At 43.8% G+C, this 14,460-nt stretch overlaps 1 protein-coding gene across 1 annotated transcript in view; it reads left to right on the top strand.

The window, feature by feature from the left end:
- Positions 1–14,460, top strand: part of poln (polymerase (DNA directed) nu) — a 44,954-nt gene that overhangs the window by 10,508 nt on the left and 19,986 nt on the right. Inside the window, exons 8-18 of the mRNA XM_079371604.1 lie at positions 262–431; positions 525–675; positions 799–1,083; positions 1,325–1,393; positions 1,522–1,582; positions 1,703–1,767; positions 5,039–5,122; positions 5,359–5,454; positions 5,619–5,675; positions 6,047–6,103; positions 7,324–7,389. Coding sequence (XP_079227730.1) covers positions 262–431; positions 525–675; positions 799–1,083; positions 1,325–1,393; positions 1,522–1,582; positions 1,703–1,767; positions 5,039–5,122; positions 5,359–5,454; positions 5,619–5,675; positions 6,047–6,103; positions 7,324–7,389 — 1,161 coding nt within the window. The remainder of the gene's footprint in view (positions 1–261; positions 432–524; positions 676–798; positions 1,084–1,324; positions 1,394–1,521; positions 1,583–1,702; positions 1,768–5,038; positions 5,123–5,358; positions 5,455–5,618; positions 5,676–6,046; positions 6,104–7,323; positions 7,390–14,460) is intronic.

Raw genomic sequence — 14,460 nt, 5'->3', positions numbered from 1 at the left:
GAGTGAGGCTCAGTGAAACCTTCAGCTTCAAATAAAGGGACTGATGCTAAATGTCACAGGGGTTTTACTTCTGAACAACACCAGGGGTTGGAGATGTGTTTTTACAGGCAGTAGCTGTAAATGATTCTTCCAGTTTCAGCTCTTTGCTTCGCCTCGTACAGAGAGTCTGTCCCTTCTTACAGGATTTGTGTGTAAACGCTTTCTCGTGTTGGTTTCTGCTTTTCACTCACATTGATTTCCCTCTTTGGTTCCTTGACACAGAAAACGTCTCCTCCAGTGTGTGGCCTCCTCTTACTGATGAGGAGCGATCTGAACTGCAGCTCACCACAGAACTCGTTTGGACCAAACGACGGTCTGGTCTACTTAAAATTAGAGCACACGCCTGCATGGGCCCAGCGGCACACACACCAGAGCCAGGCGCTCTTTACCAGGTTTGTTTGTGTGCAGGTGGATGTGTGAAGTGTTTCATGTTTATCTAGTGTAAACAGCAGGTGTGTGTGTGTGTGTGTGTGTGTGTTTTACAGAGATATGCTGCTACAGGTGCTATCAGGATCTCAACTCGTGGTGTGCTATAAAGCCAAGGATCTGCTGCGTACAGCTCTGCAGGTTTACAGAGGAGACCTGAGCTGGAAACAAGGCAGAGTGCACACAAATAAATCCACAAACATAGACGTGTAAATCTGCTTTAAAACACATGATCGAACTTTTCCATCAAAGAAAAACTACTTTACTAGATTAAAAAAAAAAAAACATTTGTAGATGGGTTATAAGATTTCATTGATGAAGGTCTAACTGAAGAAAAGTTCTCTCCTCAATGTTTTGCTCTTAGTGTGCTGTCCTCTCTCTCTCTCTGCCTCTCTCTCTCTCTCTCTCTCTCTCTCTCTCTCACTCTCTCTCACTCTCTCTCACTCTCTCTCTCTCTCTCTCTCTCTCTCTCTCTCTGCAGCAGCAGGCTGTCATATCCACGACCCACAGGTGTCAGACTGGCTCCTGGATCCTGCCAAACCCTCCTCATGCTACAATGACCTCCTCATGAAACACCGCAGGACGCCCTGTGTCACACCTGCACTGGGTACCAAGATGGTCAGTGATGTGATGATAGACATGAGCGGGTCACTGTCCATACTTCATATCACCCTCCAGCTTTCATTCATTTATCTCAGCTACAACATCCTGCTATCTAAACCTCAAAGGGATGAATGTATCTGAGGCAGTTTTTACTGAATCTTTATTCCTCCTTAAACACATCGTCTCCTCAGAGATCAGCTGAGTGTGCTCCTCTTCACCTGCCGTCTCTCCATCGCTCTGTCCGTCTCGCTCTCAGGTGTCTCAGCTCATCTCACGTCTCTGTTTGCTTCACTGGCTGAACATGGAGCTTTGTTCTAAACTGCAGGTGAGGCGATGTTATTCAGCTACACACACACACACACACACACACACACAGGAGTGAATGTGTATGTACAGTATATACACATACCTGACTGGCTCTGCGTGTGTGTGTGTGTGCGTGTGCGTGTGCAGAGCCGGGGGCTGTGGCAGCTCTACTCAGACATGGAGCTGAAAATGATCTCTGTTCTGGCAGGTGAAAACCTCTTTGACACGTCTGTTTCCATCAGTGCAGTGAAGTAACGAGCTGTGAATCCTGTAAAACAACATAAAGTGTCGGTTCATGTTGATCAGTGAACACTTGGGTTTGTTTCAGCCATGGAGAGCCATCGCATCCACGTGGACAAAGACGCTCTGAGGAGGACTTCAGACCTGCTGGGGGTAAGACACAACATCAAACACGTTTAAAGGCCGGGGTGTTGAAAAAAGTTTCTCTGTTCATGTCATAAATAAGTGGAACTGAACAGTTGGACTGAAAAAAGGAGAGTTTTCTTTTATATCATATTTATATTTTTGGCTGCTGGCAGAGTTTGTACTTATCTCTCACAGCCAGGAGTTATCAACACTCGCCTCATGGCTAATGTTAATTTACCAGCAGAACACAATGGAAGCGTCGCAGTGAACACAAATATCTGCTGCATGTGTTTAAAGACGGAAAGACACAGATTTGATTCACTCTCACTTCACGCTGCAGCAGCACCGCTGTACACAGCTCGTTTATAGAAGTGATCATTATCATCATCATCAATGTAAAAACTCAAACAGTTACATGGACATGAAGGTGAGCCAAAGCTTAAGTTAGTGTGCTGTGTGTTTACATAACATGAAGGTGAAGTGACGACACAGTGGCACCTGTCAGCGGGTGGGACATAAGTGACCATATTCAAAGTGAACGTGTTGCGAGCAGGAAAAAAAGGAGCCAGAAGAAGGAAGTGAGCGACTTTGATAAGGACCAAACGGTGATCGCAAAATGAGCCTGTCATCTTTTTTTTTTTTTATTATCTTTCATGCCGTTTATTTCCTTTTTAAATGAGCTTCACGAATGTTTGCCACTTTACACAGATACATAGATAATACATCAGGTAAATATCAAACTGGTTCTTTTTTTTATTATCACCAAACTAAATGAAGGGATTCACTCCCTCCCATACTCGGCTTCAGCCAGGCGAGATGTTCAGGGTCAGCTCCGATTTGCTCTGCATCACTCTTAACTGATTACATTTTTTAGTCTGGCTGCCGAAGCACAGTGCAGTCGACAGCTGCTGTATTAAAACAAATGGGAGCCAAACAGTGGGAGGATGTGAGGAAACCGGAGAAGCCGGAGAACGGACCGAAAGAAAGAGGCCTTTTTCTTCTTCTGGGGAGGATTAGTGATGAGGTGGGTGGACTTTCTCTGGGGACAGGTCTGTTTGCATGCAGATAAAACCCAATTCAGGAGACGACACTTGAGAATAGTCTGAGACACACTAAGGCAAAACATATGATGCCTGAGAATACACACACGTTTCTATAGAAACCCAGAGACTCAAACCCAGTTACAAGTCCTGCAGGCGCCAGCAGGGGAGTCGTTGTGGAGCTTTTTGGAGTGCTTTTCTTGCTGTGTTACTAAAAATAGGAAAGAGAGTCTGTCTTTTTCCTCCAAGAGCCAGTGCTGCAGGAAGGAGCATCGCTGTCTGCCTCAGCACACACACACACACACACACCTGAAGTTTCCGCAGGCTGCTGCAGAGTTATGTGCGTGCACGTTTGTGTTTTTGTAATATGTGTGTGTGTGTGTGCGTGCAGCCACGTGTGTCCACACTCTTTTCATCTGAGCTGTCAAAGTTCCCTCGTCTGAACACCAAACAGACGATCTCTCCAGTCTGTCAACCTGCATCCGAAAAACACACTTACATGTTTGTTTTCTTTTTTCAAAAACTCTGTGGGACAAAAGTTCCGTCTGTTTGTCCGACGCCACTTTTAAGATCAGTGAAGCGTCCTTTGTAAATATCCACAGGGCCCAGATCAAACTGAAAGTTACAAAAGATGCCCTACAATATTCCACCACACCCGCTGTGTGTGTGTGTGTGTGTGTGTGTGTGTGTGTGTGTGTGTCAAACAGCACTGAGGGGGCTCGCATCCAATATTGATGAGACAGTCTGGACTCTGCTCTGGGCGAAGACTGAAACTGAGAGAAGAAATACATGTTTTGGAGTTTTTGGGATACGTCTGCCCGCTCGGCGTCGTCCTTCATCTGTCTTTACAGAAATATCTGGGTTTTTTTTACTGGAGGAACAAAATGTCGTTTCGGCAATTCATCCTCATCCTGACTCGTGTCGTATAATTATCAAAGCGCAAATTGGCAAATATTGATCATTGAATTTTCCAAATAAAAATGTGTCCTGACTCTTCATGGCGGTGGTGATGACACAAACAAAAGAGAACTGGCCGAAGAAGAAGACGACGGGTTCACGTTACACGGCGAGACAAAATGCCTTGAATCATAATCCTTCACTTCGCCTTCTCAGGGGCATTTTGATACTTCAATGAATTAGACATGATGATGCATTCTGATGATTCTCCTGCCATGTGTCAGTCGTCACAGAAACGCTGCATCCGGATATTCTCCTTGGCCGTGTGCTGCACATCGTCTCATGCTGCGGGTTACTCTTATCGCCTCTCGGCTGGCTCGCTCATCACTACTCAATCATCATTTATCGAGATGCAACCAAAACAGCGTGAGGAGGATCTCAAATCAGAACCTGTGAGCACGCTGACGAGGACTGTGACCTAACTCCCAGCCTGCCTCTCTCTTCTCTTCAGTTATCTCTCCCTTCATCCCCTCAGCACGCCTTTCTGTTTCTTCTCTTTGCTCTCAGCTTGTTCAGCAGCGTTTGCAACTTCTCATGCTTGAAATGAGCTGACAGGTTTATCACGGTCTACAGGTGTAGTTGGTTGTTTCTCTGAGGTACATATAGATTTATTTAGTGTGACAGTTGCAGCTGTTTGTGGTCAGTTTATCTGATCAGACAGATGAAAACAGCGTGCTCCTCCTCTGGGCTTCTTTTCCCAAATAAACACTGACAAACGTTTCTCCTTCACACTTGGTCCCGAGCCGAGCGTTTGATAACGTACTGATCTCAGAAAGGTTTCATTCAAGCTAACCATCAGGAGTGTCATAGAGGCGACCTCAGAGCGAGGTCAGAGCCTCTCCTGCATGTTAACACGTTTATAATCTTATTTCTATTTCAGTCTGAAAGTGAGACTAGACTATGTCAGCTTGTTAACATCTTTATGTTAGCGAAGCTGAACTGGTTAATCTCTGACGAGTACCGTCCTGATTTTACGTCACCAGAATCATGGTATTGGTTTTCGTCATTCTGAGGCTTCCCAGAGATCAGCAGCTTCACATCCTCACTGACAGGTCTGAGAAGGCCCAATGACAAAGAGAGCTAAGACAAGTAAAGTTCAGTTTACAGGCTCAAACTATTTACTGCTGCTTTTTTCTGCTAGTTCATGATTCTCCTTTTTCTGTATCCAATGATTTAACACTATGACGTCCATAAACGAGATGTAGTGAAGTTTGAATGTTTTACGTTTAAGATGTTGTCGTTCATGTTTGTGGTGGAGATTAATCTCTTCCTCTCTCTCTTTTTTTGTGTCTTCCTGTCAGACTCAGATGAAACAGCTGGAGCACGAGGCCCACCTCGCAGCTGGACAGATGTTCTTGGTCACCAGCAACGCTCAGCTGCGGACAGTGTGTACCTTTGATGTGTTGTTCTTCGATGTGTGTTAAAACCTTTCCATCAGCTGGTGTGTTTTACACGCCGAACGGACAATCACGACGTCGAACAGCCTCGGTCGTTTTTTAAAAAAAAAAGTTTTTAATTCGAGTCACATCCTTGATCAGACAGCGGGCCTCTCTGCTCATGCTGTTTGTGTGACTGTGTGTAATGAATGTCGACACGTGTGTGTTTCTGTCGTCATGTTAAGGTCCTGTTCGAGAAGCTGTGCCTCCACGAGCGCTGCGAGAACAAGAAGCTTCCCAAGACCGTCAACAAACAGCAGCAGTCAACATCAGAAGCTGCCGTATGAGACACACACACACACACACACACACACACACACACACACACACACACACACACAAACAAACAGAACATGAAAGATCTGATTACGAAGTATGACTCCATGAATCTTCTTCAAATGTGGCCTGAGTCTCTTCCTTTCTCACCTCTGTCTTCTCTTTGCAGTTGTTGCAGCTTCAGCACCTGCATCCTCTGCCAAAGATTGTTCTGGAGTACAGACAGGTCAGCCATGTTTTCACCTTTTCCTTCTTCTAGTGCTGCAGTCAAGACTGCACTAACCGAGACTGAGGAAAGACGTTCAGGGATCGAGACCACGAACATGAGTGGTCTCGATCCAATATCCAATCTTTAGTGAGCGTGACCGGTCCTGATTGAATATCCGGCCCTGCAGTACTACAACACGACTTTATTCCAAAGTCATGATTAGTCAGCAGTTTTCTTTTCTGATTAATTTCTTTATCAAATGGTAGCCAAAGGTTGGTTCTGGATTCAGGCCGTGGTCCCTCCTTTAAAACGTTTGGTGTAAATTGTGTGGATACATTTATTATCTGTTCTCATGTACTAACAGTCGTCTACATTGTTGTGCCCCCTAGGTTCACAAAATCAAGTCCACTTTTGTCGATGGGATTCTCTCCTGCATGATGAGCAAGGTGAGTCTGCATAAAGCTGAAGCTTTAATGCAGCTTTATGGAAACCTGTAAAGTCCGTGTCAGGTCTGCTGTCACTGCAGTAAGCTGGATCTGTCCTGAGCTGGCCTCTCTCACCCCGTCTGTATCTTTCCTGCCTCCTCGTCGACTCCTGTTGTCTTCTGTGTGGAAGCGGCAGCTTGTGTTTGTAAAATCTGTGCTTGCTCGACTCTGCGAATGAGCGTGTCTGGCTGTCAACAGAGCGGTTTGGCTCCTCATGGTGCTGAAGCATTTGTTGGTCTTAAAGCCAGAGTGAACAATAATGCCAGCAAGTGGAGGGGGGCTGCTGACAAAAGCATGATTACTCAGAGCAGAGATAAAAACATGACGTGCTGAATAGATACTAAATGTAGCTGCTACGAGACGAGTTAGAAATAATCTTTTTCTTTCCGATCTTGGGTGAGTTCTCACCTGCTGCAGGAACTTTTGAGGAAACTCATTTTCTCCATGTTAATCTTTGTAAGTTCCATTTAAACTGGTGGAATAAAAGATTTATTTATTTTAAATAACAAATGATAAATGTTGATTCTTTCTTGAAAACATTTGAATGAGACGTTTTAACCAGTCAGAGAAAGTTGGCCGGGATCATTTTCAAAGTTTCGTTCTTCGATCTTTATAGAAAAAAAAGTAGAAGGAGAACCGAGAAAATAAAAAGTTCACCTCTGGGGGGGGGGGGGGGGGGGGAAGGTGAAAAAACAATTTGTTTGTTTTGTAAAATGGTTAATTTCACGTCTTGTTTCCACTGACAATAAAGAGGAACTTAGAAACTAAAAACATAATCAAGGTTAAACTTGATTTACAGCTCGACTCCATCTTTTGCTTTTCTGAACTTTAGCCATGTCCACTAAACTCTTCTTATCGATCATGCTGATCATTTCTGCACAGACTACAAAAGTATGATTGCTCAGTTTAATATCGCACCGACTGCACTGGCACTTCATCCTGCAGACAGATTGTTCAGACTGGGCAGCGTGCAGCCTCATAGCACTAACAGTGTCCGACAGTCCAGGAGCAGATCAGAGAGAAGCTGTCGCCGTGTTTAGAAAGAAAACTGAGAAGAAATCAGGCTGAGAATCGTATTTAATAACATGTGTGTTATGTAATGAAAGTATTCAGCTTGAATATGTTGCATTGATCTCTTTCCCTCCGTGTCGGACTCTCTTTGATCTTTCCTTCCTCATCAGAACTACATTTCCTCTACGTGGCACCAGACCAGCGTGGTGACGGGGAGGATCTCAGCAAAGCACCCGGTGAGTCGCCCCGACACACATCTCACACACTGTCTCTCTCTGGTCTTCAAACACGCGACACACAGCGGCTGCAGAGTGACGCTGCAGAGCTCTCCATGGTGCTGAACTGGAGTCCATGGACCGGAGGGCTGCTGCTGCTGCTGCTTCAGAGATGGTTCAACTTTCCAACCGTCTTAAGAATAGTGTTTGCTTTTCCAACAAAAGAGCCGCGTCATTACTTCACTGGATACGACTCAGCAACACTTAAAGCACAACAACAACAACAAGAGAGGACAGCCGCGTCTTGTTTTATCTACATCAGCATCCAAACACGACGGGTCCAAGGATCTGTGATCGTTAGTCCAACGATGCGTACGTGTTTCTGTCTTGGTCACGATAAGCCCACCCCCAGCCCTTTGATGGTGACCATGTCAGGGGCTGGAGGTGAGCAGGAAGTAGTTTGTGCTGCTCTGGAGCAGCAGTCCTCTGTCTGTTGAAACACAGGAAGTGGTGCTAGATCAGGCAGCGGCTCTGAAACTGCCCTGGAACCGAGGAAATGTGAATGTTGTTTACTCTGCTGCAGGCCTCTGTCCTCACCAACCTGACCACAGATTATTGACCACGGCGACATTTGGGATCATAATATTTAGAAAGAAAAAACATTTAGAAGCATTATTTCCCTCCAGTGCTGCATCTCTGCTACGACAGAGCCAGCTGTTGTATATTCTCAATCAAAGAGAGTTTTATTTCTTTTTTAATTTGCATCAAGAGAAACGGAGTCGTAGTTGAAGTAATAACAATAAGGCACGAAGAAAAGAGATCCTATATTATCAGATGTGCTGAAATCTCTTAAAATGTCACAAACATAAGAAATCCCTCGACCTTTTTTTATAAAGAGGAAACAAATAAGACACCAAGTGATCAACTTAGAGGTCGTCTTGAATAATGTAATCATGAAGTGCCCCATAAATAAATGATGACTCATTCAAATAGAAATATTCATGATTGAGGTCGATTGCTTTGTCAATATTTTGTTGATGAAAATGTTTTTCCCTTCATTCCTTCACGAACGGTCTCTGAAACTCAGACACAACGTGCTGAAGGACTCGTTTTCAAAATAAGAGAACCGCAAACAAAACTCTCTCTCTCCCCTCCTCAGTGCGGGACGGTCGATAACTCATTTTGACATAACCCAGCTGTCAGGGTCGAGTGGAGCTGTCACTGACACACACACACACACACACACACACACACACACACACACACACACACACACACACACACAATCAGCCATGTATATGTGACGTCTGTGCGGCGGCTGCTCTGATTTAGAGAGTGAGCGCTCATACCTGGATGTTTGAAATCTAATTTCTGCTTTAATTACAAATTGATTCCAGTGATAACCTGATTACAGAAACAAGTGTATCATTAGCAGATAATTAACTGAATGAGCTTTGTAATAATTAAAAACGTGTTGTTGCGTATCTCTGTTTGAATTCAGACACAATTTAAACGACAGCTTGAGTTTACAGCGACGCCTGAGAGACGACAACAAACAAGGAGAATGTGTGTTAAACTAGGATGACTTTATTTTACCTCACGACAGAAATGAGAAGTTTTACAGGCATCAAGAATCCAACATTTTTTTTCCATATTTTGATATAAAATGATAAATGAGTTGTGAGAGTCGAAGATTGAGAGGAACTTTTAGTTTGTGTTGTTTTTGGTTAAACCCCTCTGGACAAACTGGTACTTTTAATTAGTTAGCTGATTATCTGTTGTCTTTGCAACTGTAAACTTACCGAAACAAAATCCATCACAGAGTCCTGCGTTCGCTCCAAAAACAGACGATAAAGTTCCTAATAAACACAAGATGAACCCAGTATCATGTAACGACTCACCCATAACGTCAGCCTGCTTCATCACATGGAAACGACTCAAAGAAGATTTTATAGATTAGTGACTTTTAGTAAACGGGACGCAGTTCCTTTAAACAGCCACCAGGGGCTGGTTTCAACAGTGAGTCACTCTTCATAGAGCCGCATGGCACAGCAGAAATCAACAGGTAGAAAAAATCACACCTGTTTAATTATAATGAGATGGATACAAGTCTCCTTGAATAAATCACCTCTGGATACAAAAACAAGAAGTCCAACACCGAACTGCAGGGATGTCTTTACCGTCTTCATTGTGAATAAAACATGTTCATAGATCATGTTTTCATTGATGCTTCGGATTTCTTCCACGTCAGACTTCATGCATGCGTTAGTCAAATAAATATCCATAACTGATGAGGCTAGATATTAAAGCAGGCGGATAGAAGATGCTTTATAGGGAATTGTAAGAAAAAAAAGAGTTCAACAGATTTCTGAAAGATTTCTGTTTCGTCTGTGTCAGTAAAGAATGAGCTCTTCTGCTTTATTAATTCAATGCTAACTCTAACATGCAGCAGAGAGGGAGAAGAGTCAAAGAGTCCCTCTCGTCTCCGGCTCGTATGATTCCAGCGTACGACGGAAGCTCACTCGTTATTTAATCACCAACATGAAGAATAAAAGCTGCACTTTATTCATTTTGAGTCGAGGGGGGAAAAAAAGAAGCTGCTCTGACAGTCACCACCCTACTCACACACACACACGTTCAAATGAAGAGCGGTGCAGAGGGGGGGCGCTTTCATCTGCTGTGGGTTCAAACAGGGTGAAGCCAGACTGCGGTAACAAACGGGTGCCTGATTTAAAGCAGGGCGGCATTACGACGACTGCTGAGCTTAAAAGTGCTGCGAGACGCTGCAGAGAGGAGCTTTTTCTGCTCTCCCTCTTTTATATTTCTGTCTGCTAAAAGCCAAAATACATGTGCCAGTCTGCAGATACCAGATCTCTGCATCTCCAGTGTTTCTGTCTCTGGGTCTTTTCTTTACTCTTGTTCTCTTAACCCATAAGTCTATTTTTAGCCATTCATCCTTTACTTTTAACTCGCTATATGTTTTATTTTAGCTCTTGTTCATATATTACTCATCCTCTCCTTCCCTGCAGCAGGCTCATATACACACTCCCTTACATGAAACTCTTTCATTGCGTTGCGACCGGGGACATCGTATTTAACGCTTCCTGATTCTTTGAAGCATCGAGCGCTGATAAAACAGGACTCCACCTTTTATCTTTTCCACGAGTCTTTCGTGATGTTCAAATATTTACATCGTCCCAAAAGTGCATCAAGTTTACTCAGTCATGCACGTCGAATAAAAAACCAGAAGTATAAGCTGTTTCTTTCTGGACCCGTGTCTCTCTCTTATCTATTGAATCAGCACCTACAAACCTTTGATGCTCTTTTTTTTTTTTCTCCAGACAGATCTGTTTCTTGTAGATGAAATATGGACTGTTGTAATATCTAAGACTCCTGCTGTAGTTTGTTATTTATAATTCATAGTATGTTAAGGGTCATGACTTTCTGTTGCGCGTGTGCTCGGTGTCCTTCAGAGCCTCGGGAGCAGATAAACGTTCATTTAAGGGCGCTCTGCGTTCATTCATTAAATGTTTCACACTTAGAGAAAATCCTCCCCGGGCTGATCGAAGCAGCTCTTCACTGCAGTGCGTGTGTCATGTTCTCTGCTGACTCGTTGAACCCTCACTGGCTGACATTTCAAGTCTTATTCAGTGTACAGGGGACAACAAGGTGGCTGAGGAGGAGTTTAGTCTGGATTTGAAATAAATGGAAAATACTACAACAACACCGAAAATAATACTGAAATCATTTAAATACCAAAATCTCTCTGCAAAACATAGAAAAACGTTATTGGATATACAACTGATATGATGTGAAATATGTTTCCCTCATGCCTACGATTCAAGACTCTTCTGTATTTGAGAGGAATTTATTTATTCATTTTTAACATCTTACTGTTGTGTCGATGCTGTTCCATCGTGTTTGAATAGTAACCCAGTTTCATAATAATGCTGACTGGCTATAAATAATTCATCTGGCACGTCACACTGCAGCCTCAGTTACCCATAAGCCCCCGTTCATCGGCCTATCAGACAGGGTCACTGTCCTTCACGCCGACTTTGTTCGACATTGCTCCCAGGACTGATTCAGGACTTTTTGATAGCATGTGGTTTAAAACCAATGTAATCATTATTTATCCATAGATAGTATAAGTCCAGGTCGTGGTAAAATTTTGAAAAAAAAAAAAAAAGAGCTTAAGCTCTATAGTCATATTTTCAAGCTGCAGCAAGTTGTTGTATTTTGGTAACAAATGTTGGTCATTCAAGACAAAGAATCCCCACATACTGGGTCCCTATAGGACATCTATTTTATATCCGTTGCCATGGTATCACAACCAGCATCAGTCATATCTGACTTTGAATTCTGGCACGTGACAACCGAAGTTCAGACAGACAACTGTTGATTTCTCAGAGTCTTCTCCATCAGACACCTTCCTCCACCTATCAGCAGCAAGGTGCCGACCTGTCTGTACCTCCTCCATGCAGTACAGAAAGTGTCAACAGTGTGTGTGTGTGTGTGTGTGTGTGTGTGTGTGTGTGTGTGTGTGTGTGTGTGTGTGTGTGTGTGTGTGTGTGTGTGTGTGTGTGTGTGTGTGTGTGTGTGTGTGTGTGTGTGTGTGTGTGTGTGTGTGTGTGTGTGTGTGTGTGTGTGTGTGTGTGTGTGTGCGCATATGTTTCCATTAATGAGTCATAAAATTGGTGCAGTGTGATTAAATTAGCCCCACTCCAGCGTAGTGATTCAGTCGTCCCCATCTGTTTCACCACCTCTGACTCGCTCGCTCCGTCTCTCTGCGTGCCACGTTCAGGTTCATGAAAACACACAAAGCCCTGCGGTCTGTGTGGAACCAGCGCTGGATCAGCTCGTGCATCAATGTGGAAATGGAATCGCTTATCGAGGTGTTAGACGTAATGAAGTAGTACCATTTATTCATTCAGGAGGGATGGGGGCTTAAGTTATAATGTTACATTCAGGCACAGTAGGAATACACAGAGGTGCAGAATCTTTTATCAGGGCACAACAACAAGAAATGACCACAAAGCGATGCTGCTTAGAAACACTGTGTTCCCATCTGACAGCCTGTTACACAGTTACAAGATCGGACTCTTAAAGGAACTCTTCAAAGTAGTATTTAATGGGACATGCAATGAGTAAAAGTTGGTGTTTATACCAAAGTTCTAATGAAATAATGTTGCCTACTGTAGCTTCGAACACAACTTTAAACCCTTTCATGCATATTGACATGACTTCACCCTTTCACAATAAAAGCGTCATGTGCCTGTTCAGTTATCTGCATCTTACCTGCTCATGAAGCTGATCTAAACACACATGAACTCTTTTGTTAAACATGCTAACCGGTGTCATTGTCCCGCTCTTCTGCGCTCCATGTGGACTCAATAGAGCAGCGACACGTACCAGTCACGACGTCCCCCTCCTCTTCATCATCATCATCATCATCATCAGGCCATTGTGAGTCCGTGTGAATAAAAACACACAAACACTCAGTTGTTATTGAGAATAAGGAAGAAGGCCGCTCACAATGAGAGCAGTGAAAGAGCCACACAGAACAGAAGCACATCTGCATGATGAAGAGGCCCATTCAGAGTCAGGAGATACGTGTGTGTGTGTGTGTGTGTGTGTGTGTGTGTGTGTGCACGTTTGTGTCCTAGCAGATGAGGAATATTTTGTGCTGTTTTAGAAACAAGTATTCATGACGGTACGTTGATGTATATAACGTACCGCATCAGCCAACATCTAATAGAGCCAGCGCTCATGCAAATCTGTTCATTTGCATTTTATTATGCCGCCATACATACCTACATACAAGCATGCATACATATATACCTACATACATACGTACGTACATACGGGGGGGGTGTGCAGGTGTAAATGGTGTGTGTTCTCACATGTGCTGTCTCGAATCATCACCTATGACATAAAAGGCCCTGATCTGGCAGTGCAGTGATGCTTTTATTCCAGCAGGTGTCGCTATCACAAGAGCTGCTGGTGTCATTCATTCTGAAGGATATTGAGCAATATCTCATCTTGTGCTTGTATGAAGGAAAAAAACGTCTTACTGACCACACGCCTCCTTCATGCTGTTTGTTTGTGTGTGTGTGTGTTTGAGAATAACGGGGCTAATCTCCTGATGCTGTGCAGTAAGCAGAGAAAGCTGACCCACAGTGATTTGTATGTTTTTGAAGAAGTTCTCATTCATCTTCTCTCTCCCTCTCAAGCTGGAATGACGCAGGGAAAACACGCCTGAGCTCTAATCTCTTCTCCCTTGATTTTCTGTTTGTTGTTTCTCTCCTCTACATCTCTTTGATTGTCTTTCTCTTGGTATCCAGCGTCATCAGTGTGCACAAGGAGCAACGCAGCTAACCCTGTGTGTGTGTGTGTGTGTGTGTGTGTGTGTGTGTGTGTGTTTGTGTTTGTTTGTTTCTGGCGCCCGGTCCCTGATGTATATTTTCCTCTGTCCACACCCTGCCACTGCGGTCCTCTCTTTTCATCCTCCCGTCCCTCCCTCTCTTTCTCTCTTGTGAATAATGAATGAGTCGTGAAAGCAGAGGGCTGTTTTCTCTCTCTGGATCACACACACACACACACACACACACACACACACACACACACACACACACACACACACACACGTACCATGAGGTCAAACTGACCACATACAAGCTCAGACTCATGATGGGAATCCCTCTGATGTTAGTGTGTGTGTGTGTGTGTATGTGTGTGTTATATGTACACACAGTGTCCTGCATGTCCTTGGTTTGAAGATCCTCATTATGCACACACCTTGAGTTGTGTGTGTGTGTGTGTGTGTTTTCATGAAAGTGGATACAGTGAGATTAACAGGGATTAAAATGGATCTGCTGAGTCAAAACCCCTTTATTGAACGCTTAGTTATCAGTTTTCCTTTCTTCCTCCTTTAGGCAGAAACAAGTTGCACATGTGTAATATGCTTCTCAGCAACATATCGTGTTACTCAGAGGGTCGATGCAGGGTGAACCTGGAGCCCAGTTAGTATCAGGCTGGTCCTATTTATGTTTTTATTTCTCTCCTCTTTTAAGGTGAGGCTGTGAAGTTTAC

Source organism: Symphodus melops (genome assembly GCF_947650265.1).
Source record: "Symphodus melops genome assembly, chromosome: 20".
Taxonomy (NCBI): domain Eukaryota; kingdom Metazoa; phylum Chordata; class Actinopteri; order Labriformes; family Labridae; genus Symphodus; species Symphodus melops.
This window is presented reverse-complemented; position numbering and strand designations above follow the sequence as displayed.